Source organism: Dufourea novaeangliae, unplaced genomic scaffold (assembly GCF_001272555.1).
Source record: "Dufourea novaeangliae isolate 0120121106 unplaced genomic scaffold, ASM127255v1 scaffold89, whole genome shotgun sequence".
Classification (NCBI taxonomy): Eukaryota; Metazoa; Arthropoda; class Insecta; order Hymenoptera; family Halictidae; genus Dufourea; species Dufourea novaeangliae.
This window is the reverse complement of record NW_015373988.1, coordinates 4,143,850-4,168,668: the sequence shown is the minus strand read 5'-3', so window position 1 is coordinate 4,168,668 and position 24,819 is coordinate 4,143,850. Positions and strand designations below refer to the sequence as shown.

General features: G+C 36.2%; 1 protein-coding gene across 1 annotated transcript in view; it reads left to right on the top strand.

Moving 5' to 3' along the window:
- LOC107187465 overlaps window positions 1–23,634 on the top strand; it is a 39,804-nt gene extending 16,170 nt beyond the window's left edge. The window contains exons 13-24 of the mRNA XM_015575569.1: window positions 11,935–12,103; window positions 12,826–12,985; window positions 13,891–14,096; window positions 14,747–14,952; window positions 15,518–15,575; window positions 15,656–15,773; window positions 19,000–19,096; window positions 19,683–19,797; window positions 20,849–21,011; window positions 21,865–22,073; window positions 22,720–22,971; window positions 23,513–23,634. Of these exons, the coding sequence (XP_015431055.1) occupies window positions 11,935–12,103; window positions 12,826–12,985; window positions 13,891–14,096; window positions 14,747–14,952; window positions 15,518–15,575; window positions 15,656–15,773; window positions 19,000–19,096; window positions 19,683–19,797; window positions 20,849–21,011; window positions 21,865–22,073; window positions 22,720–22,971; window positions 23,513–23,634 (1,875 nt within the window). The remainder of the gene's footprint in view (window positions 1–11,934; window positions 12,104–12,825; window positions 12,986–13,890; window positions 14,097–14,746; window positions 14,953–15,517; window positions 15,576–15,655; window positions 15,774–18,999; window positions 19,097–19,682; window positions 19,798–20,848; window positions 21,012–21,864; window positions 22,074–22,719; window positions 22,972–23,512) is intronic.
- Window positions 23,635–24,819: the final 1,185 nt, after the last annotated feature.

The window sequence follows — 24,819 nt, the reverse complement described above, 5'->3', positions numbered from 1 at the left end:
ATGGCCATTTTTAGACGAATAACCTACATAGCGAAAGGGTTAACGATTATTTAAAGGTTAACGACCAGTCAATAGAATAAAATGTATATCTTACCAACTATATTGTACGTGTTGCCATTGATCACGTGTAAAGGACCACCGCTGTCTCCCTAATCGAACCAAAAATGTTATAAATTTAGATTAAATTTTTTGAACGTCGCTTAATCGTTGAGAAACAAGCCTATGTACAAAACAGTACGCGTATGTATTTGTGGTATATATAATCTACAATAACGTTACAATTAATTATGGAAGTTCTGTGAATACCAAACGATAGTGTTAATAATGACAATTAATACTAAAAAAGAAATTTTCGTTGTTGATTACCTGACATGAATCCTTGCTTCCCTCTTTGTATCCGGCGCATAGCATGTTGTCCGTGATTCGTCGGGATGGATATTTCGACGCACGGCACTCGGTGTTCGTGAGAATGGGCACCGAGACTTCCTGTAGAGTTTCCGAAATGGCCCCAGATTCTTCGAGCGCGCCCCATCCGGTCACGATCGCCTTTATGCCAGCGAACGTTTTGGCTAGAGAACACATTGTTAAGATATTATTTACAGGGAAAAATTTCACAATTATAATTGGACCACGGATGTTTATGCATTTTTTAAACAAGATTAAAAGGTACGATAAAATCAGGCTTTTAACAAAAAGTAAACGAATTTTTTATATACTTTCGATTGAATAAACCCAGAATGTAATTTCTCCATGCCTCTGGTTTCTGTATAATAGCTCATGGAAATGGATATTTGCATAAATATCAACAGTCTAATTATAATACGAGATAATCGCTTTAAATCATATTATACTGATCAGTAATGTAGTCGTTGAGGTTAATTGACTCTGATCTATTGTTCGTTTGATTTATGTTAGACACATTATTGAATGTGAACTTAGTTTTTGTTTAATATGTTTAAGTTTATTCGTTTCAAGATGAGTATTTAAAGATGGACGCCACGATGTGACACAAATGATTAACTTACAAGAAATATATTGTGGACATTGCTTTAAATCTTATATTTTTCATCATTTTCGATCAGTTACTTTATGTATACATAAAGCATACACCTTGAAATACTTAAAAGACTGAAAAAAGAAAGGAACAGGATCGAGAAAGTGGAAGAATAATGGAGAGTAACGAAGCAAAATGGCTCATATAACCTGAATTAAATCGAGCGTATTGAAGAAACTTTTCCATACTATAAAATTATTTTTGGAACACCATAAAGTGGTGTTATCATATGCATGTATAGCCTTTGTATAATTACATATTTAACACGGTGGTTTGGTAAAAATTCTTAAAAATTCTTCAGTTCTTAAAAATTCTTCAGTTCTTAAAAATTCTTCATTACTAAAATTTTTCCAATAAAAATAATACAGGTGAAATAGTATTTTACCTCTATCTGGAAGACACGCAGGCCTCATTTTTCCCACGAATCGAATAGGCTCCTGCAGTCTGACTAGCGCGATGTCGTTGTTATAGTTGAACGTTGAGTAACCACTATGTTTCATGACCTTATCGACTTTAAAGGTTTGGGTCTGAGCCTCCGAGGATGAGTTCCGATCGTGCTCCAATATTCGTACCGTTATGAGTTTCGGGTCAAATCTGGTTCAATTGTTCATGTACATTATAACATTCACTTATGTCAATAGCAAAAATTAAAAAAAAAACTTTTTTTGTTATTATATAATAAGTTGTTTTAACACGTTCACCACGGAACCTATTTCCGCCAATGGTATTATTTATTTGAATTTTTCATTAGATGACAGTCACCGATGATCAACGCGATGGGGAATGTGTTAAAAAATCATTACTCCTTTATTTAAATATTACTATAAATTTACTTGTGTGTTTCATAGTATTCTTCCATTTTTATTACTTTGATGATACCAGTAAAATAGTGTCGATTCTAGAGTAAATGGAACTATATAAGGCTATAAAAGTTTTTCGAATATTCAATTTTAGTGATGTTCGGTTACGTTTCAAACGATTTATGTAGTAGCAAGCGACGTATTAAATGTAGATACGATTAAAACAGAGGATCGAGTCACCTGTCAACGCAATGAGACGCAGTTAATACGTAACGAGAGTTTATAATGGATCCACCACAATAGAATCGGCCTCTAAACATCATTAATGCCATCCATGGATATTGATTAACTTGTGTCTCGGTGCCGCCCACTATACGTTTCTGTGTGTTGGTTAAACCGCACTCTGTGAAATGATATAACATCGTACTAAATTTATCTTGACGAATATTGATTGTACGGTAACATTACAATACGACTATTGTTTTAACGATATTGACATGATATGAACAAATATTTACGTTCTCCTGTTTCGTTCATCCAAACAATTTAACACTAGAACTCCCCGACGATAAACGCATATTTGCTTCGATCGGTGGATAAACGTGAAAAACTTTGAAAATTTAGAAATTTACAAATTGACTAATTTCTGCACTTTCATATCGTAAGAAAAAGTGCAAAAAATCTGCAAAAATGTATTGTCATAACATTTTAATCGTCGTTGTAAGAGTGTATTGACAAGTCATTTTCACTTGCTAAGTAGTTCTAGTGTTAAACTGTATTTTCAATGAAGTTAAGAATTGTAACGGTTACATTTCAAGTTGCCAAATAAATCGATGTAACTTACTACAAGGTGAGCATGTTTCATCTTTTACTGGCGACGGAGCTGCGATTGTTGGTAGCGTGGGAACGCCAACGAAACCATACAGCCATTCCCAAAAATTTTTGTCGTCCGTCATTGTCGAATTAGTCAATGTAATATTCAAATTGATGTCTTCATTGGTGACGACCGGAGGCTCTACCTATGGTAAACATTTACTTTTATTTAATGAATTGCAGTCCTGATGATAAAAAACATCGAAGGGAGGAAGAGTTAATCGATTAATAATTCAATATTAAATATTAAAACACATAAAGTTTATTATTTTACGAGATTCATCAGACTCCATAATAACTGTTGAAATTAATTATTTTAGTAAACTCTTCTACACGCTCACAGAATCTAGATATTCAGTCATAATTAAACGAACATCCAATAATAACATTGAGAATAAATATTTTGAAAAACACACTCCGTACAGAAATTGGGTCGTCTACGTCCAAACCTAATTACTTTACTATTCTAAGTTTTCAAACAATGTGTAAAATTTCTGAGATACTTGTAAAAATCTCTACTACGTCATACAATCGTTCGTTAAGTCAAATGTTTAAAACGTTCTTTCATTAAAAATACAAATTCGAAGGAAAGACCAGGAACTTGGGATTTTGCTTGGTTTCTCAACAACTCGTATTGCCAACGAAGCGTTAAATTACCATGTACTTGGTATTAACATAACATTCCCTACGAAGGGTTAAATTACCATAGACCTGGTGTCAGTAGAATCAGCTGATCGACACAAATATTAAACTCATTGCCAACGAAGGGTTAAATTACCATAGACTTGGTATTAACACAATATTGCCTAAGATGAGTTAAATTGCCATAGACTTGGTATTAACACAACATTCCCTACAAAGGGTTAAATTACCATATACTTGGTATCAACACAATCAATTGATCAACACAAATACTGAATCAACAAAAATTCTATTCCTTATCAAAACAATATTCAACGAAACAGTTCAGTAATATAAATGTTTCAAGGCGTCGCTGTTCGACGTCGCGAAGAAGAGGGTCGAGGAAGGTAGCGTTACCGAAACAGTTACTTACTTCCTCGCAATAAACGTCACACGTCGCCGTGGTCAGAACGACCACGCAAAATAACCAACGAAACCACATGTTATCACCGAAAAGAAAAACACTGTTCTTCCTCCTCGTTGCACAACGGAACGGACCTTGCTGTTAATAACCTTTGCTCGCACGGTACGGACGAATAAAAGAAGTTCGAGTCGCCGCGATCGGAGACAATACAACACTTCCTACCAAGACGGCGTACACTTTCACACAAGACTTCGTTTCGGCGTCACCATCTATATTTATACGGAATAGTGGACTGGGCGAGTAAGTCCGAGTGAAAATTTAGGCTAACCGTATGTTAATTTCCGACCGGACAAAAACGTTATCGGCGAACTCCGAAGATGTTTGGTTGGTATAGCCGCGACACCGGTTCGCTACAGGACGCTAAAATCCTGCTCGATTCAACGGAGGTGGTTCACCTTTACGCCCCCATTCGTGGCTTCTCCCGGACCATTCCGCGAGAAAGAATGCTCGTCCGTCATTCCTTGTGTACGATACTTCGTACCCAGTTTTGTCGTATACCGAAATATTAGGAGTACCAATAAGTGATCCACTGTGTTATCCAATTATCAGGGGAATGCATATTTAATTAAAAGTACCTTCGCAATTTTTCACTGAGTGAAAATGGTCTAGGATGTTCGAAGGTTATTGTGAATATTAGTGAAACGATGTAGATCCTTGATTTTTCATACATACGAATATGAATTTCGTCAAGAAATAGTGGATGGACTTATTGGTACACCTAAATTTGTTGTTAACCGTTTTAATAATTGTATAAACGATGTACGTAGGTGACGAGTTTGTGGATTTCGTGGTTCAATGGGACGTGCTGGTTTGTGGAATAAATTTACATAAAAATGTAAGGCTTGTTAAAAAAATTGTTATTTATTACTATTCGTAGTGATGTATGAGTGAAATAAATTATTATTTTCAGTGAAGTAAATGACCAAGAGTGAAGGAACAGTACGAGGTTCGAATAATATGTGCTTGTTGCCTTATTTTTTTAGGGAACTCGTTGTAATCGTATTATTATAAGAATATACTGATGTATCATAAGATATGAGTAATTAAAATTATTTCACATTGGAAAAGAATGATCAGATTAATATTAGGTGTGCCAATAAGTAATTCACTATAGTTTCACTATGGTAGCAATACACTTTAGATTCAGAATATTTTTACAATTTTCTATTTAGTCTAAACAATGGAGGATCATAGGAAAAGATAACGAATATTATGAAAATAAATAACCATTATATCAAGTTATTGCAAGTTCCGAAAATTAACTTGTTTACTAGTCGTTTATACAATCAATTACAGTAACTCATGAATTATTCCAGCATATTATTGCTGTTCATTCTTCAGCTACTTCTCATCTGAGTAAAACGTAAAAAACAAATAATTCAATTATTTATTCAGTACCGTTCACGTACTATATTAAATACATAATATGAATTTTATTCTCATAATATCTAGTTCCTTAATATCATTCTTCCCAAACCTCCCAAATAATATATCATTCAAGATATTCAATCTTCCTTTCATCATCTTCTATTACATTAACCTCTTGAGGGTTACTGGTACACATGTGTACGTTTAATTTTTCTTTCATTCGAGCAATATGTATAACGAACATCATTATGAATAAATATTCACTAGGAACTTCTCCAACACAAAAAAGATACCCAACCCATTGATTGTCGTTAATACGTTCATATATATTTCAAATAGACACAGTTGAAAAGTAAAAAAAATTATTTTTTCATCTTAATAAATTTGCCCCTGAAGCGGTTAAACGCAGAGTATCTCTTCCTTTGTATTCTCTGCATGCCAATTAATTTTCTTCGTGCTTTGACCCGTCGATTCAATCTGTATAACAAAACACACACAAAAAGAAAGAATCGGTTCAGTCGTTGAAAGGACAATGAAGATACCTGTTGACGGGTTGACAAGGGTACCATATAAGTCAGCTTATCGAAGTTCTAGTTAATGTCGAGAGGAGAGATAAGATGATGTAGGACAGAGGTGTGTATCTCACCTGTAACCCGCGACAGTGGGTCAAGGTATATGGGTCATCAGCACCCTCATGCGGGTGAGCCATTGCTTTATTGTCACGATGTATGACGAACGTTATCAAAAGCCTTGCCTTATTTACACTTATCGCCCAGGGTCAGATTGTCGCCATGATTTCAATCTTTTCACGGGCAAAACAACGTTACAGGTAGATTACTGTCACGATTACGTGTTTGCTGGTCAAAACAATTAAAGAATCATATATTATAGCCACTGTGTCTGTCAATACCTGGAAATTTTGTTATAGAATCGAAGTTAATATTATTAATTAATATTATTAATTTTACACGTTGCTACAATTGTACGGAGAAACTGGGTCTCTCCACCTAAAATTCGTTTGATTCAGAAAAACTAATATTAACTAGATGGTTATTTTATGCTCATTAATAATTAATAGTTGGTAGCGTTCCATTGCACAGAAATCGATACCTATTGTGGTAAGGTTCTACCATGTCTAGAAGAACTGTAATTCTCACAGCTCGTGATAGCTCACAACGCTTTATCCATAGCAATTTGTTTGAATTTATTTTTCATATATTACTATTTCATTCTTATGAATGCAACCCACTCTATTGTATTTACACAATATTCCATTCTCCTCTATATAATAAAATAAACTGCCTTTTGTTGCAATACTTTACACTATAAATGTCAACAGATATCCGACGTGTGAACTTCGAAAGTTTATTGTGAATCGAATAAATCTACAAACTTGTAATGAAAATCTGTTTTCAATTTATACACGTATTTCCGTTATATTCCCTCCGAAAAATGAGAAATTGTCAGAAACTGGATAAGTAAAGCATACAAACGGAACACGAATTTCTTCGGACGTTCTAAAAAATCGCGTTATCCTTTGGTATAAATTTACGAGTTCAGGAAGCAGTGAACATGTTAACTTGAACGACGAACAAATACATTCAAATGTATGCCGAGGTTCGATGTCTCGAATTAACATCATATCCAAAACACACATCGAGGAACGGAACGGCCATTAAGAGAAGAGGATATGAATAAGTTATCGGCCACTTTCGTGCGCATTAGCAGTTCCCTCGCTTTTACAGCAACATCCGATGGACGTACATTATCGCTCATAAGTATTAAGAGAACTGGTCTGTATGAAGAAAATCTGATATTTCGTAAAAAATTATACATATTTTAGGCCACGTTTGTTTATAATAGCATAAGCGTTGTTCAACGAGCTTTAATGTCCCCTAAACAATATGTCTCTTAGACTTTTGGAATTTCGTAATACGTATTCGATTACTGTTCTAGTACTTATGACCGGGAGTGTACGCGTTTCTTGATTTTGTTTGATCATGCAAACCGTGTGATTGTTCTTTAAATCACGATCATCCGGTTTTTATTTCATAAAACACTAGACGTGGTATAGACACATTAATGATCAATAAGAATAAATTAGTATCTTCTTATCGGAACAATAAATTTCGCTATCGGAAACGACAGACACTTATGATAAATAAAACGTAACTAGTAACATAATTTTTTTGCAAATTAACATATGGACAAATATATACGTAACAACAGTGATTCGTGCCATTAAAAATTACGTGCAAGAATAATTATGTTTTATTATACAGGCTGGACTAAAAGTCAGGTTCTACTTTCACAGGACACAAATTTAATCTCATTTAATCGCAATTTAATTTTCGAAAATTAAATCATAGAAGTACAAAATTAGCGCAACAGAGTACAGTAAACCATCGATAAGTGTTTGAAGGCTCTTCGGCACTGACAAGGACAGGTCTCCAGGTGTAACGTTGACTTTTTAATGAGGTTCAGCACAATGATAGAGCTCGGAATTCTGAAGCAATGATATTTATTTCAACCACATATAGCCACTAGTTTATGAGATATTTAATGTGCAGTGCCAAGGAGCCTTCGAACACTCATAAAGAACTTACCGTAATCCACTTACTTTTTCTTGTAAGAACCCTTCATATTCCAGCTACTCAACTCCCAAATAACATAAGTTCCCCAATTCAACTTTAAAATTCACAAAAACCTATGATTATTTTTTATCCGAGTTCAGTTAGAACACTGTTCATCGGAAAGATACGTAAAAAATTTATCGTCTGAAAAACTTAGTAAAACAAGTTTCCCCCATTCGTTCTCCAAACCTCACCCAGGCCATCGAGCAAGGTGACGGATTAAAAATCACCGATTACAATCGTACTTCGTTCAACGAGCAAGTTTATTTGAGCGTCTTAAATTTACGTAAGATAACGCGAGTCGTTCGATGAACCAATTACCTCGACACCGCCCAGGCGTGGATAGGAAACGATGCGTGATTATCTAAACAATAAACCACCGAAGGACTCGGTAAAAAGCAATGAAACAGTGATCGTTTCCACTGTTGTTTCGTTGGATGTTTGTCTTACGAATCTGAAGACACGCCGCTTATTACATTGACCCGATTCTCCAGCCGCAATAATAATCCCACGTAATATCGCCATGGTGCCACGAACTTCTTGGAATCACCCATATAGCGGAACGTTCGCCATCCACGGCTCGAACGAAATTGTTTCATGGATGCGGCTGAAACTGATGGTTCACCTTCGAAGTTCTATGAAACACGAGGACTCGGTCTGACAGTACGATCGAAAGTATGCATAATTCATTTAATAAAGGGAATCGGTTCGTGTCCGAAGTTCGTTTCTGGAGTCGAGCTCGTAAGACGTGAAACGTCGATGGGAAAAATGAAAGTTTGAAACTTGTACGACAGAGCGTAAAGGGTTTCATTAATCTTCTATAATTTAGAGGAATCTCGAGAAACATAAAATCACTCGATACGTTTTCTGCTGTTTGTTCATGTCTTTCTATTTACTTCAATTAACCCTTCTCCGCTCGCGTGATTCCATTTGGAATCATTGACTTACTTTTAGCGTTTATAACTCTTACGATGAATCTGATGATTCCATGTGGCATGATTAATTGCTTGATTATGAGGAATTATAAGTGATTCAGGGCAAAATGGGTTAAGTGGAAACGAAGATTTTAAGAGGTTACTACTGAATCTTTATGGAAGATCATATTTTTTTACCTATTTATGGAAACAAAGTTTTTTACCTGTTTATGGAAGCAAAGTTTATTTTTTTTAAATGTATTATTCGGTTGAATATGTGTTGCAGATTCTATTACGTTTCTGTTAAATGTATTATTTTATTGTATTAAGTCCTAAACTCACCAGTTAATCCTCTTCATTTCTAATGAACTAAAAATATTGCTATACTATTGAATGTCTCTGCTTAAACTTCTAAATGCATAAACTTGTGCAAAAACAAACACATATTTTTTGGTTAAATTATAATTTTAATTTCAGCATAAAAATTGATTCGTATAATTAATATTGTCATGCAGATTTTTTAATTTTCAGGGAGATTTGTCCGCATTTTGTGATCAGTTGCACATAAAAATTAAAGGAGCGTGAACAGGAAGTCTCCTCTCGTACACATACCTAGATCCTTCAAGACCGCTGCGTCTTCCAACATAAAATGCATAATGATTTCTATCTGATTTAGTAACTTAAATCATTTAAAATCACAAATAAAACTAAAACATTCCTTACTTTTTTACATCGTCATATGAGCTGTTCATTTTCCAAAGTGATTAACCCCACAAAAGTATAAAAAATACAGACAGTTAAACACTAATCAAGTGCTTTGGCACAAAAATTTGGAAAGATTCATTTTGCCCTCTGGATAGCTCAATATAATACAATAATTAAAAAAAAAACACACTTAAATATTTCAGAAACATTTAGCCAGATGATACATGCTGTTTAAACGTACTGTTCTCGGAGTACAACTCTTCTAATTCTAAACATTAATTACAAACTATAATCTAATACTCCTGACATTTACCAGTTCATCAACCCAACTGCAATATTGCATAATTCTGAATATTTCTTTTACTAAAAGTATACTCTACGTTCCCAATCCCCATCCCAAGTGCTTCCACGCAAATTAAACGCTTGCCCAATTCATCCACAAATCGAGCTACTAGCCACCAAAAATTAAATGTTCACCAATCGTCTCTGAACCACCTCCAAAATCCCCACTTGTCCATCAATCCAAAAAATCAATAACACCATATCAAACAAGAATCCTCTATATCCCAAAACCTCTCCAATCAGTGTCCCAGAGGCGCTATCTCTCCATCCTCCATAGGTGGCAATGCCAGAAGGGGATCAGGTCATGCGGCGAAGACATTTTCGTCAGCCGAAAGTGACATTGATCCAGTCAGCCGGGTCCCTGAAAAGAAGGAAGGACGCTGTTGAAAAGGTCCAGGAGGGGGATCGAGCGGGAGCAAGAAAAGGATCAGAAAAGACGAAGACAGAGGAGGAAGAAGTGGTGGCGGGGGCTGGGTTGACATTGGTCGTTCACGGTGGTTGATGCTTAACCGCGCTCTTCCATCAGCTATGTGTGTGTATTTGTGTTCGTGCGCACTGAAATCGGCCGATTTGCTTATTGCGTCCGGGTGATTGGTGATCCGTACAGGTGAGACGACGACGTACACGGACACGGGCGCGCGCGCGCGCGACTGATTTAAACGCTGTCACATGCAACATCTGCCAATGCAAACGCACCACTCAAGGTTGACGATCCCCACCGTGTTGGCCCCAGGCGCGCCGTGGCTCCTTCGATAGTTATAATTTACTATAAAACGGCAAAACGATCACGACACTTTTAGAGTTTTCACGCCCGGGCACAGGCACGTGCACGGGTGCCCGCCACCGGATACACGCGTCCCGTAACCGTCTGTTTGTCCCCTGTATTACCCTGGCATTTGCCCACCTTGCCAACTTTGGCTCCCCCGATCGTACGGACAGCCGTGAACGACGGAGTTAAACGGAAGACCACGTTGAATAATATCGCGCCAGGATGCAAGAAAAACTCGCGATACTGATGTGGATATGCTGTTGCTGCCACGCGATCCCGCGAGTGGTGAGTTTTATGCCTCTCTCCTGTTTCTCTCGTGCCGCCTCGTGGGGAGACGGTTGCAATTATTCTGGACGAAAGTCGTCGCGGTGAACATCAACGGGGACGGTGTTACGTTCGAGCCTATGAAATATAGTTTTGATATTGATAGTTTCGAGGTCGGAGGATCAGGATTTCTTGGGGTATGTTGGGAGAATACTGTGGACGATTGAATTATTTTAACCATCTGCGTGAATCGACGATTTTAACTATGTTTTTGATGATTATATAAGCTGTGTTTGATTCTTTTTGTATATTTTCAGTCGGTGGTTGATTGAAAATTGTCTAGTGTAAACACCTCGATATTGTGACTTTATTTGTACAGAAACACAAAAAGGAATGTATTTTTCGTACTGTTGGTTTTATAATTTGATCTCCCACTGGAATAATATGGTTTGTATTCGGGGAATGGTAATTTAAAGTAGAGAGGTAGTCGAGAATGTGAAAAGATTAGTTGTTTCTATTATTTTCAACATTTTTAAGGGAAAAATCTTAATAATAATATTAACCTGATCTTTCGTTCAAATAGTTTTGAGATTTTATGTAAAGCTTCGTTTCAGAAGAAATTGGATAGCTTTATACTACTGAAATAATTTTTCTTTCGGTAGTCAGATTTTGGACAATTCTTGTTTCAGAATTTATAAAATAATAAACGATTAGTTATTATCTTCGCAAAAGAAAGTATTAGGCTGCAAATTTTTATTCAAAATAAAATTTTATAAAGTTATTCATAAAGCATTCGTATTCAAAATAAAATTTTATAAAGTAATTCGTAAGTAAATCTAGATGAATTTTTTAGTAATTTTTTTCTTCTCTTCAGTATCTTATTGGGTACAGAACAGAATATAAAACTCGTTGCATGTGAAGAAAATTTTGTCTTTTATTGTATTTGATGGGATTCAGTAGGCTGTCAATGCATAAAAAAAGCAGTCTAGTAATGACCTCGCTATTGGGCAATAATACTATCGTTACATGTATTAGTGATTGAAGTTTAATTGTATTTAAATTCGAAATTATGTACGATCCATGCTTACCTTTCTGTGTTTGTTTCAGATACCGCGAAACGATCAAAAGTATCGACCCTCGTCGAACGTCCAAGTGCATTACAACATCACCAATGCCGAGATCGAGGATCTGAGGCCAGCAGACGATGCGTCTTCTATTGATTTCAATTCACCGTCTTCTGGTCCGTCAAAGAGACCGAACGTCTGCAGGGACTGCGGTAAGAGAGCTGCAATAAAAGCAGCCACCTGCGTGAATGTCACTCAACACGAGTGTCCCTGTTCCTTTCAAACTACCACTCTGTTCCGTGGATGAATTGGTTGCCTTTCTAACTGCCCTTGTCAACGCTTTGCTCAGTTTGCGACTTCAAGAGAAGTGCAATACTTTTACTTTAGTTCCTAAGTACCAAGTTCGTGATTAAAATCTTATCTAATAAGTCATTGCAATATTGGATATTTAACTTTAATATCGGAAGATATCGAAAGGTTAATAATATTTCCAATAAATTTATCTTTTTAGATAAAATTTTTCTGGAAAACTTTTTCCATTTTCGAAGATCCATTTCAAAATTTCTGTACAAAATTCAATTCCCTAACTTTTCATATCACATTATATAGTTCGCTATTTGCCTCTGGGACACTTGGTCTTTCAAATCTTCAATTTTAGGGTTTCAAGTGAAACACAAATTTATAGAAAAAATTTCTATAAGTTAGCTTATTTGTTTAATCGTAAATATAAGAATGGTTTCATTCATTCACGTCGGTTCGGCCATTCTCGCTTCGTTCTGCGTCAAATTATTATATTTATTGTTTGACTTCCACTTACGCAACATGTTGTTTATCTGCCATGTTTCATTAAACTTTCTACTTTTTCTGTCACGTGAAATGTGTGCAGTTACGTTCTTACCCAACCGTACAACCAATTTGTGTCTTTCGATCGTAGTGTGCGGAGTGGGAAGAAAAATAAGGATCGTTGGTGGAGACACGGCGACTGTATACGAATATCCATGGATGGTTAGCATGAGCAGACATGGGATATTTTTCTGCGCCGGAAGCTTAATCACACGGAGACACGTGCTTACGGCGGCTCATTGCGTGGAGGGGTGAGTATCGATATTAGAAACATCTCAAAATACATTAAACAATTTTTAAAAATTATATCTAAACAAAATTTCATATCTCTGCGACATTAAATAGGTTACGATTACAATGGAATGTTCAAAACACGAATTATATTAAATTTGTTAAAACATACAAATTCATATTACACTTTTCTTGACTCAGTTTTAGAACGATATAATATAAAAGTGACATTAACTTTGTAGTGACAGGATACCATTAAAGTTGAAACAAAGAAATTATAATGGAATAAACCTAAAACACTCCTTACTTGTTTACATCGTCATATGTTCATTTGCCAAAGTGATTAACTCCACAAAAATATAAAAAAGTACAGAAAGTTAAGTCCCAATCAAGTGATTTTGATTCATGAAATAGAGTTGGTCACTTGAGCCTGTGAATGGCTCAATATAATACAATAATTTCCTTTAAAAAACACACTTAAATACTTCAGAAATTAAATTAATTATTTAAAAAGACTGTTCTCACAGTACAATTCTTCTAACTTTAAAATTAATTACACACTGTAATCTAATATTACTGACATTTACCAGTTCATCGAATGAAACAAGGGAATTATAAATTCACTTCAGTTGAATTCTGATTCTTTTATTCTAGAATGGTACTTTTAACTTTCATTCTGGATCAAGAATTATCCGCGTATTCGTCTCTCAACGCGTTTAATCCCGGTTTCTTCTTTCACTTTCGTTAATTCGTTTAATCTGAAAGTGGTGTACAGCAAATAATAAAAGTGAAACTTCTCTTTAAGGCCAGGTCTGATCTGAGTAAGTTTCTCCGGGAAATTCTCTCGGATCATGTGATTCTGTGTAAATTATCGATACGGAACAGCGTGAATCGTTTTTCTAACAGACGCCGTCATTCATTCCAGATTCGACAAGAAGAGCATCAAGCTGGTTTTAGCCGACAGCAACCGCACGAATTTCAGTAAGAACGCCATAGTTCGCCGTGTCAAGTCATTCACCATGCACGAAAACTTTCAGACGTACTCGTTCAACAACGATATCGCCATCATCGAAATAGACCGGCCGGTGGATGTGAATGGTATCGTGAGAACCGGATGTTTGCCCGAAGACAGTGAGTATTTAGTATTAATTTAAAAAAAAAACCTATGCAGTGACCCTAAGAAAGGCGAGAAAAAAAGGTACAGTGAAACGTCGATAAATAATTTCGATTAAAAATTGATCGATTTCGAACGAATCATTTAAACAAAATAGATAGCAGGGTAAATATGTATTGAAAATGAAAGAAACGAAAGGAAGCTTTTATTCAGTGTTCACGAGTTTAAAAAATTCTCGACTTTTAACATAGTTCCACGACAGAAGTGTGTTTTAACGATTCTGTCAAATTCTGGTACAAGAATAGAATTCCGCAGTTAACAATAAGAAATGCTGAGGAGTATGACCAGAAAAATCCCTAACTAGTTCGCCACTCAACCACGTATGTATGTACAAACCAATGACAGAATAAAAAGACAGCATTTAAACTCGTTTAATACCCCAAATTTATACTACAAATTATTCAATTAATTGTCTGTATTCTTATTGATTTTTACATGGAAGGTAAGGTTGAAATTTCGGACACATTTAAAATTTATATCTGCATCTCATTTGAACCGTTATTAAACCAACTGCTGTATATGAAATTATCTAAAGACATGTTTCTTGTTTTACTAATTATCGATAGGGTAGAATCGAAGGTCTTAGGGGATATTATACTTTTTGTAGAAGCTATCGACTACACAGGAGCAACGGCTACAGTGGTTGGCTGGGGTCGAACCGGAGAGGATCAGCCTGTGAGCGAGAAATTGCGAAAGGTTAGCCTTCCAATTTTATCTCAGGAGGAGTGTGATCAGGCTGGGTATAAGAAAAATCGGATCACCGAGAACATGTTCTGCGCTGGTTACTTGGAAGGCGAACGTGATGCCTGTTCAGTGAGTTTACTTTATTCGTTGTTTTTAGTGGATCCATAGAATGTTAATGTGAACTAGCTTTCCTGTCTTCCAACTAAATTTCAACAAATCGTCTTTTGTGTAACACTGGAATAGTAGTACTTGATTATACGTTTGGTTACTAAAACATATGGAATATAAAGAGTGATGAATTCTTCAGAGTAATTTTTCACCCTAAAATTCTTTGATGATAAATCTTCACCGATCATTATAATTATTAGTAGAATATTTCAAGACAGCACATATTCACACTTATTATATAATAATATGCAGAATACCATAATAACATAGACTAATAGGAGAGTTAGAATATTTCAATAAGTAATCCAGTATTTTTTTAATAAGATTGCAATGTAGTTTAAATTCAGTATATTTTCCCACCCTTATGTGTGAAAATGGCGTACGATGACAGATCACATTGATGAATATATTTACAACATGAACAATAGATGATATGGGCACACCATATAATAATTATATTAAAGATGTAATTATCTAATTATACTAAAGTCAACGCACATCCATTAAAACGTAATTTTGTTTTAAGGGTGACAGCGGCGGACCCCTTCATGTGAAAGGAACATACGGACACCTCGAAATCGTTGGTAAGGCTATAAATAAATATTTATCATGACAGACAATAATGTAGTTTCGAAAACATATGCTTAAATTATTTATTATACAGGTCTCATTTCATGGGGTCGTGGCTGCGCGAGGCCAAACTTTCCAGGAGTATACACAAAAGTCACTAACTATTTCGGTTGGCTGAAAGACCATCTCGATGACGAATGCGTGTGTCCACCGCCTCGACACTAATTTCAAACTGTTAGAATCCAAACAGTACATCCAGGCCGGAACATAACCATTACGTTAAAAAAACAAAAAGAGTTACCAAGCACCTCTCGAACTACGAACTTAGTACCTTTAATTGTATAAGATACTTTTTACAAACCAGGTCAATCAGTATTAAGATATAGTACGTACGATAGCTCCTTTCGTCGCACGTTCTTAAATATCTCCATATAACAACAATATATTTTTATAAATAGCTTCAAACGGTGAACCATTGTTTATTTTAATTGTTAATTCGTAGCACGTAGCTAAGATATATTCTAGTCCTGTGTACATAAAGAAACAATATACATAAACAGTTGTTAAATAAAGAGTACGTTTACGAAATATTTCTAAGTTTTACCATTTTAGTTACATATACATAATAAATCCAAAATAAAATACAAACTGACAACAAGATACAGTTTTGCAATCATATTATAAATACTTTACATTTCAAATTTAAGCTTCAATCATAATAAATATGTCGACCCTCTTTTTCGAACGGAAAAATCCCGAAAAAGGACCGGTCGGAAGCGAACCGGTTAAAAAAGTAACGGTCGTTGAAAAGCCGGCTTGACAAAAAAAAAAAAAAGACGTGGACATCACGAAAAGATGTTAGATAAACGACAGAGTCCTCGATCGAGATGAACGGGCAATAACGGAAACCGGGTCACTAGTCAGAAACGTTTTGCTTTCAATGGTGAATGTGGGTTAGTGAAACCTACAGACCGTTACCGTCGACTCCTGATTCTTCCCGGATCGAAACAGGAATGGCAGCTCCACAAACCGATAACAAAGTGCATTCCCGGTGCCATAACGAAGCACTTTAATTATTATTACCAATCTGCAGTGACGTTTACGATGAAAATTAATATAATGAATCATAATTCACAGAAATAATTACACAGAAATATTACTAGAATACCACTTTAAATTTGAAGGTAAGGTAATAGATAAAATTGATGTTTAATTAAAGAAGATCAATAACTTTACGAAACAGAAATTACAACGATTTTCCTTGCTCTACTTTCCACGTAAAAGGAATTTCTAGACATTTCATTAATTTTCTGAACCCACAAAGTCGTATCAATTTAAAGGTAATTGAAACCAAGACAAACAGCTTAGAATTTTTTACTGTACAGTAATATAAATATTTTTATTTTCATTGACAGATTACACCCAGCAGAAAGGTATATACACAAGCGTTAATACGATCTCAACGGTGAAAACGTTACCAACGACCTACTTTAGAAGGGTCTAAGGTCAGAACCAAGTGAACCAGTTTCATCAAATTTCCACAAATTGCCAAACAAAACGAAAATCCTAACAGCAATCCCTCAGAACTCTTATATGGGAAGGGGGGCAGGAACACATGACGGGCAAATCACGCGCGAGACAATCGTGAAACTCTGCAAGCCGTGTCGTCTGTGCGAAGAACTTTTTTAATAATATCTCGTCATCGGCAAAAATATGATATTTTTGCAGCTCCATCGACCACGGGAATCTCATCCATCGACGCCGTCCGCGTCCACGTTCACGTCCGTTCGACCGGCCACTAAAAGAGAAATTTTTCGAAAGGGCGCCGAAAGCGTGTCTTCGATTCCGCAGAGTGGGGCGGTCGAATCGAAAGAATAAAAGAACTGCGATCCTCCGTGGTGGGAGGCTCTTTTGGATCCGAGACAAGACCACCTCGAAAGGACATAGTAGATGAGTGCACGCAGCGTACTCATCCCAGTGGACAACAACATCAAGTCTTCTGGTCACATTTCTTCAACCCTTAGGACTTCACTTGGAGCCACAAGAAACTTCATAGTTGCATTAGGACAGCTGAAGAGTGATCTGTTCTGTTTGGGAAAAATATCCCGTTCATATTTTTTCGACTCTCTGGACCACTTGGAGCTACAAAAAACTTTATAACTGCACTAGGACACCTGAAGAGTGTTTTGTTCTGTTTGGGAAAAATATTCCGTTCATATTTTTTCGACTGTTTGGACCACTTGGAGCTACAACAGACTTCACAACTGGATTAGGACACCTGAAGAATGTTTGGTACTGATTGAGAAAGGTGTTCCATTCACACATCTTCGAACCTCAGGAACATTTGGATCTACAAGGAACTTCATAACTTCATTAGAACACCTGAAGAATATACGGTTCTAATTAAATTCGGTCCTCTGGACCACTTGGAGCTACAAGAAACTTGATAACTTCACTAGGACACCTGAAGAAAGTTCGATTCTGGTTAAGAAACTGTTCTAATCGAAAAAGGTGTCCCATTCATATTTCGTCGACCCTCTGGATCACTTGGGGCTACAGGAAACTTCGTAATTTCATCAGGACATCTAAGGACTGTTGATTACGAAATATTGGAGCTACAAAGAAACCTCCATACCTTCATTAAAACACCTGCAGAGTCGGGTCTGCTAAACCAGTCAAAATAACTGCTTCGTAAACTTTTATAAAAACCAGTAAAACATCAAACCAGTGTATTCTCTGAAATTCTTCGCGACCTTTATTGCACTACATAAAAAATTATTGTATCAACAAGATGTCCCTTTTACCAACGTGACAGAGATAGAAACACGTTCATTTTTGTTAGTTCTGCTGTCAAGACACTCGAAGAGTCTTCGATTCCATTTCAAAAAAGGTCTAACAATTTTTCAAAGACTCACAAAAATATCACCGATGATGGGAGACCGAGTATCAGCTCTGAAATGTGATTCCCGCGATCGATGACCAGTTGTAGCGACCTGACACGGATCCCCAGCCGCGACCATCTTGCCAATTTCGAATCGAGAGGATCACGTGCGATCAGCGTCGCGTACTGAATGGGAAGAGCAACAGGACACAGAGAAAGAACTTTCTTCGCGAGCGGTTTGAACGGCTGCTCGGTCTTGGTCGGTCAGTCCGGGCTGTCTTCGTGGTGGCACGGTGAAAGCGTCTGCATCACGGTCGTCTGGATCTCCTGCAGCTTCTGGTCGAAGTTACAGGGGCCAGGAGGATCGTGGAACAGTGGGTAGGTGTTGTGCGGGCACGCGGTAGAATGCGCGATCATGGGGAAACCCGTGGACGAGACAAGTGTTTAGGAAGTTCGGTGGACGACAGAGGTGAAATTTCGCCGTGAAACGATATTTTTCTTTCTTCTTCTTTCCTTACCCGAACGACAACCGATTGGACAATGACCGTACGAAAAATCTGGACTCTTGGATCGTTCCTGATACTCTTCGCCCATATTACTTGCTTGGACGTCAGGTTCCTGAGGGATGATTCAACCACGACTAGGAATTACACTGTAAGTAAAATACTGAAATCTGTTATTCGATGATTTTATGGGACTCTGAATAGTATTCTCGAGTATTTAATTACACCGGAAGGTAAACCTTGGAGGTAGAAACTGGAAGGTAGGACTTTTCAAATATTCCAAGAGTGTCAGCTAATTGTTAGTCGTGTGGATTTCGTGAATAATTTTGTGTTTGACTAAAACTTGAATGTCTCGAATATGTGACGTGGTTGGTAATACGAATTGTTCATTTGTATGTAGAAATCGTTTACAATGTTAACGGAATGATGTCGACGGAAGCTACTAAGAAGTCTTGTTTAAAATAATTCTGATTATTTCCTTTGGGTTTTAGAATAATTACTACTACTATAAATAAATACTAGATACTTAGTTGCGATATAAAATAAAGTGTTTTTTCTGACCTGTCGCTATTATTCTCTATGTAGTAATTAAAATTCCTAGTTTGTGCGTGCAAATTGGAATTTAACGACCGAAGACCTTGACCCACCATTCGTGGCCGCTGTCTACGATCGTTCTTACTTATTTGCAATGGAAAGTGAGCGTGTGTCGAAGTGTGACGGCGACCTGTTCCTTTCAGACGGCGAATTCGACACACAATCGAAAGGGCAAGTTCCTGTTCGACGAATTATTCGGTCTTGACATATCCATCGGTGGGGACAGCGATGATGAAGTATCGCGGAACTGTACGTGCGGTAAGACTGGAACACGTTAATTATTTTCGTTGTTTTTTTAAAAATAATTATCCTCCTTTTTGTTCAGCCTGTTTTATTCATAAACATTTTCAAATTCGTTTCTTTAATGAATAAAAAGGTACCAAGTCGGATTAAGCTTTACAAGATTATGACCTGGAATATTATACGCTTTCTTGTAAAATAAGTGTTTAAGTAGGTTTAGAAATTCAGTTTTGCGATTTCTTCGAACTTTCTTTTACGTTACCGTCAAAATTTGACATCACTGTTGATATTCTTAGAATTCTTTCGCCATGTTTCATTTCATAAATCATTAATTTACTCACTAGTGACGTTTATATGATAATTCAAAGTTAGAATTTGGTAAAAATTCGAGACTTTTTGATATTTGACCCTATAATGGAGTATTTCTGTAAACAGAAAAACAAAATCTACCAATATTTAGTGTTTCAACTAAATCGGTGACCTGAAGATAGTACTCAAATAAATAGTACTCAATAATTTTAAAGAATACAAACCCTACAAAGTAGTCTAATGAAATGTACCATTTCTCTAGTTTTCTACTACAATAAACAAACAATATTACTAATCGTCCACCAGTAACGCATATTACAAAATATCGAATTTATTTTACATAACACCGAACTGAATTTCACGTAAAAGAAAGTGTTCTCGTGCGCAACTTCTTCCATTCCTAACCGCGGACAACTATTCGATAAAAGTGCCTCGGGAGTTGTCGCTTCGAAAAAAAAAAAAAAAACAGAGAAAAAAAATCGAATGGAACTGGTTTCCATTCCCAGCGTGGCGAAAGTGCAATTGAAAAATTCACTTTCCCCACTCGTTCCTTTGCAAGCTCGTTACATCACGCGACAGAATTTGCACTTGGTCACTATTAGATGTAATAACGGTCGGTCCCGCACATGCGATTCACATTGCAGCCGCGGATGTAACAGTCCTATCCTTAGAAAGTGTTATCACCGAATGCTACCGACCTCGTCTGCCGTCCGATAATGACACGTAATAAGTAATAATGAATGACGAATGCGCCTTCCAGAATGCGGTGTGTCCAATCAAGAGAATCGAATCGTCGGCGGAAGACCCACAGCCCCGAACAAATATCCGTGGGTGGCGCGGCTGGTCTACGAGGGTCGCTTTCATTGCGGAGCCAGTCTTGTTAACAATGATTACGTTATTACTGCGGCTCACTGTGTACGTAGGTAGGTCTCTGATTCTCTACGTCCACGTGCATGAAGACATCGCTACGACTCAAGGAACGGTTCGCGTTATTACTGTCGCTTTCCAACGTCCCCTTTCATTTATGGTACCTTTTCGTTATTTTTGTACTGAAAACGAAAACACACTTGAAGCGACTTTCCTGCATTTGTGGAACATATTAGTGTAGAAAATATAATTTTCTGTAGTTTTGTTCATTTCAATTCATTTTACACTTTCACGTGCATGAAGATTTCGCTGTATTACTCTCCATTCCCAACGTCCCCTTTCGTTATTTGTGTACCGGAAATGAAAATACTTACACTTTATGTATTTGTGGGAATTATAACTGTACAAAACACAATAGAGTAAATTCTCGATAACTGCTCGGAAGAATCTCTACGTTAAATACTTCTGCTTCATCCCCACTGCTGGAGGGTTCCACACTGGAGGCTCGGCTCGAAATGCAGTTAATGAAGTGCAGAAATCGTGTCACTCTGCAATAACTGCTCCAACTCATCATTTACACTTCACTATGCCTTCCAATAATTCTTCACTTTTCTATTCTTATTTAATCATATCGAAATACGTACTTATATCAAAACAAATAACATCTGACTCACATTTGATCATTTTTATACGTCTTTAATTATATTTATATAACTATTGAGGTGCGAATCATTACTCAGTTAAATTATTTTCAATGGTGTCTTTATCGTCGTGTTAATTTAATGAGAATCGTATGAAAAAAAAACGTTTCATTCCTTGTTTAGGAAATCGATAGTAAATCAGGTTCAAGATACACTCTCAATTACGTTTAGAAAATTGTTTCTGTAGAAAATTTCACGTTCTTTCTAGACTGAAACGTTCCAAGATCCGCGTGGTTCTCGGCGACTACGATCAGTACGTGAACACGGATGGACAATCGATAATGAGGGCGGTGAGCGCCGTGATTCGTCACAGGAACTTCGACATGAATTCGTATAACCATGATGTCGCTCTGCTGAAGCTCCGAAAATCGGTGAAATTCACAAAAACCGTCAGACCGGTGTGCTTGCCCCAGACAGGTGAGAAATAACGATGAAAATATTGGCAAGAATTTTTTTTACAAATAATTTCCCAGAACTACCTTCTTTACGAAAGAAAAATTTACTTCTATACGATCAAAGAGTTCATTAGTTTTCATTTTTTTTCACTTAGAAGATTTTAATGTTCCGAAACTTGTAAGAAGTTTCAGACTTTCGGATTCATTAAGACAGCCCCAGTTTCTACGGGGCTTCTCCTAACTCTTAAAGAGCCTCTGTTACGCGAAATGATTAAAAACTTTCGACGTACGTTCCGAAGCAGTGGTCTCACGAGATTAATTACTTTTATGTTAAACTGCATAGGTAGCCTGTTAACTTTAATACATAGTAAAAGTATTAACAGCACTACGTGCGTTCATGAGCTGAAGTTTGAAATATCTGAATAAACTTGAGAACTTCTAACACAGTGCAATATCTATTTGCAAGTGTGGAAGTCAAACTGTTTTAAATGCCATTTTAATTTTACTTCGTATACTGTTTAAACAGATCGTGTACCTACATGTAAAATTAACCCTTCTCTATGATATATCAAAATGGCGTCATTGCGTACATGTCGTTTACAGACATACACTTTTCATAAGAACGAAGTATCGATTTTTTTTTAACAAATTTATGATGATGGTTACAGGCACGGATCCCGCCGGAAAGGAAGGAACCGTGGTCGGCTGGGGTCGGACGTCGGAAGGAGGAATGTTAGCGGGGATAGTACAGGAAGTGCAAGTACCGATATTAAGTTTATTGCAATGCCGTAAGATGAAATATCGTGCCAATCGAATTACAGATAACATGATTTGCGCCGGTCGCGGTAGTCAGGATTCGTGTCAAGGCGACAGCGGTGGTCCTCTTCTTGTACAGGAAGGCGACAGAATTGAAATCGTTGGTAAGACACTCGTACCGTCTTGTTGCTAGTAATTAGTCTCCGTAGATTTGTGTAAGTTAAATATCAATTTAAAAATAATAAGTATTAACAAGACATTCAATGTTTCTTTCTAAGATTCTATTTAACATTAGAACCAGCAAAACTCGACAAAATAACGGATTTTTCATTTTTTGTTTTACAATTACTGAAATCATAATGGTGCTTTTGTCAGAATTTAGGTTTACTGTTACTTGGTTATACATTTTATGTTATACTACATTATGTTGTATTGTATATTAAACATATTTACGGAATTTAATTTAGTATACATTGAATGCTATTTGTTCTAGAGTTAAATATATAATGTATATGTAGTTAATGTATACATTATATTTAACACTAGAATTAACAGTGTAGATGTCGATTTTTAGGTGTTTTTAAAGTTTATTGGCCAAGTAAAAAGGCCTCGAGGTAGTCGATTCCGGTTTATAGAAGCTGGAATTTCCAGAATGATCTAATATAGAGCATAACTTTCTAATTTTTCTGTGTCCTCTGAATGCAGGAATAGTTTCTTGGGGCGTTGGATGTGGAAGACCGGGATACCCCGGTGTATATACCAGGGTGACCAAATACTTAAAGTGGATCAATGCTAACATGAAAGAAGGCTGTATATGTGGAAATTAGAGGAAACGAACGTATCGTACCGCCTTAGAAAATGTATTTATTTGCAATGCCTGTATGAAAAAAAAGTACTGAAAAACAAACAGATCGTGAACAATACTCTGTAACAATAATATCTTCGTCTGCTATTTAAGTTAAATAATTATATTTAAATACGACTTATCTGCAGATTATGAATCATTAATTGGCGATTTAAGACGGAGAAATGTAAATTAACACGAGTGTTATAAATAATTTATTGCATCGAACAGATCATTTAATATTTGTACATAATTTTATAAATTATAATACTATAGTAATGATATTAATGAATTTTACAATACTTAACTTAAGAACTTCAGTTCCTTGCTGTATGTTGCGTGCATATTTATCTGTGCATGCACCAAAATGTTTTCGGAGGCATGGAATAAAAATTTATTAGACATTTTTATCAATAATTATACTTCATTTGCGTATCAATTGTTTTATATGTGAGCAGAAATTTTGATACTTTTCGAGGACATCATATAATTCCATGTGCTCGTGACACACCTATTGTTGCGTGAATGGCGGCCGAACGTTGTTCGCATAATTGCCAGTGTGTAACGGTTTCGTGTCGAACCGGGATTAAGTTAATGAAGCAAATTTGTATTCTGCTGGAAGCAGAACGGCAATGTGTGCGCCGATGCATCGTGTGTGTTTTAAACTAATGCTCAATGATGTATGTATACATAATTTTGAATTTATAAAATATATTTAAACTCATTTCACTTGCTTGTCGTCCTTATTTACTATTCATTCCGACTGTCGACAGTAAGTATTACTAATTTCGATCATATTTCATTTAAAATCCAAATATATAATTTATTTTGTTACACAAATGATATGAAAATGTGTCGAAAGTTGAGAATGTGTGGAAGAAAAACTCATGTATTAAAGATTACTCATGTGTATGCTGTCAACCACGCGTTGAAATCACCAGCCAACGAACTGAAAACTTATGGAAATTCAATAATTCTCTGTGTACTAGAGTGTTCTATCGTTTTCATCTTGAAAAAAATAATGTTGTTTCCTTATTTACATAAATATGGTGTACTGTTTTTGTCATGCTAAAAATATTTTTTGTTGTTTCTGTTTATGTAATTACTCTTAACACTACGGATATCGATTTACTTTGACCATCCCTATTTAATCTTTTCCATTACATTT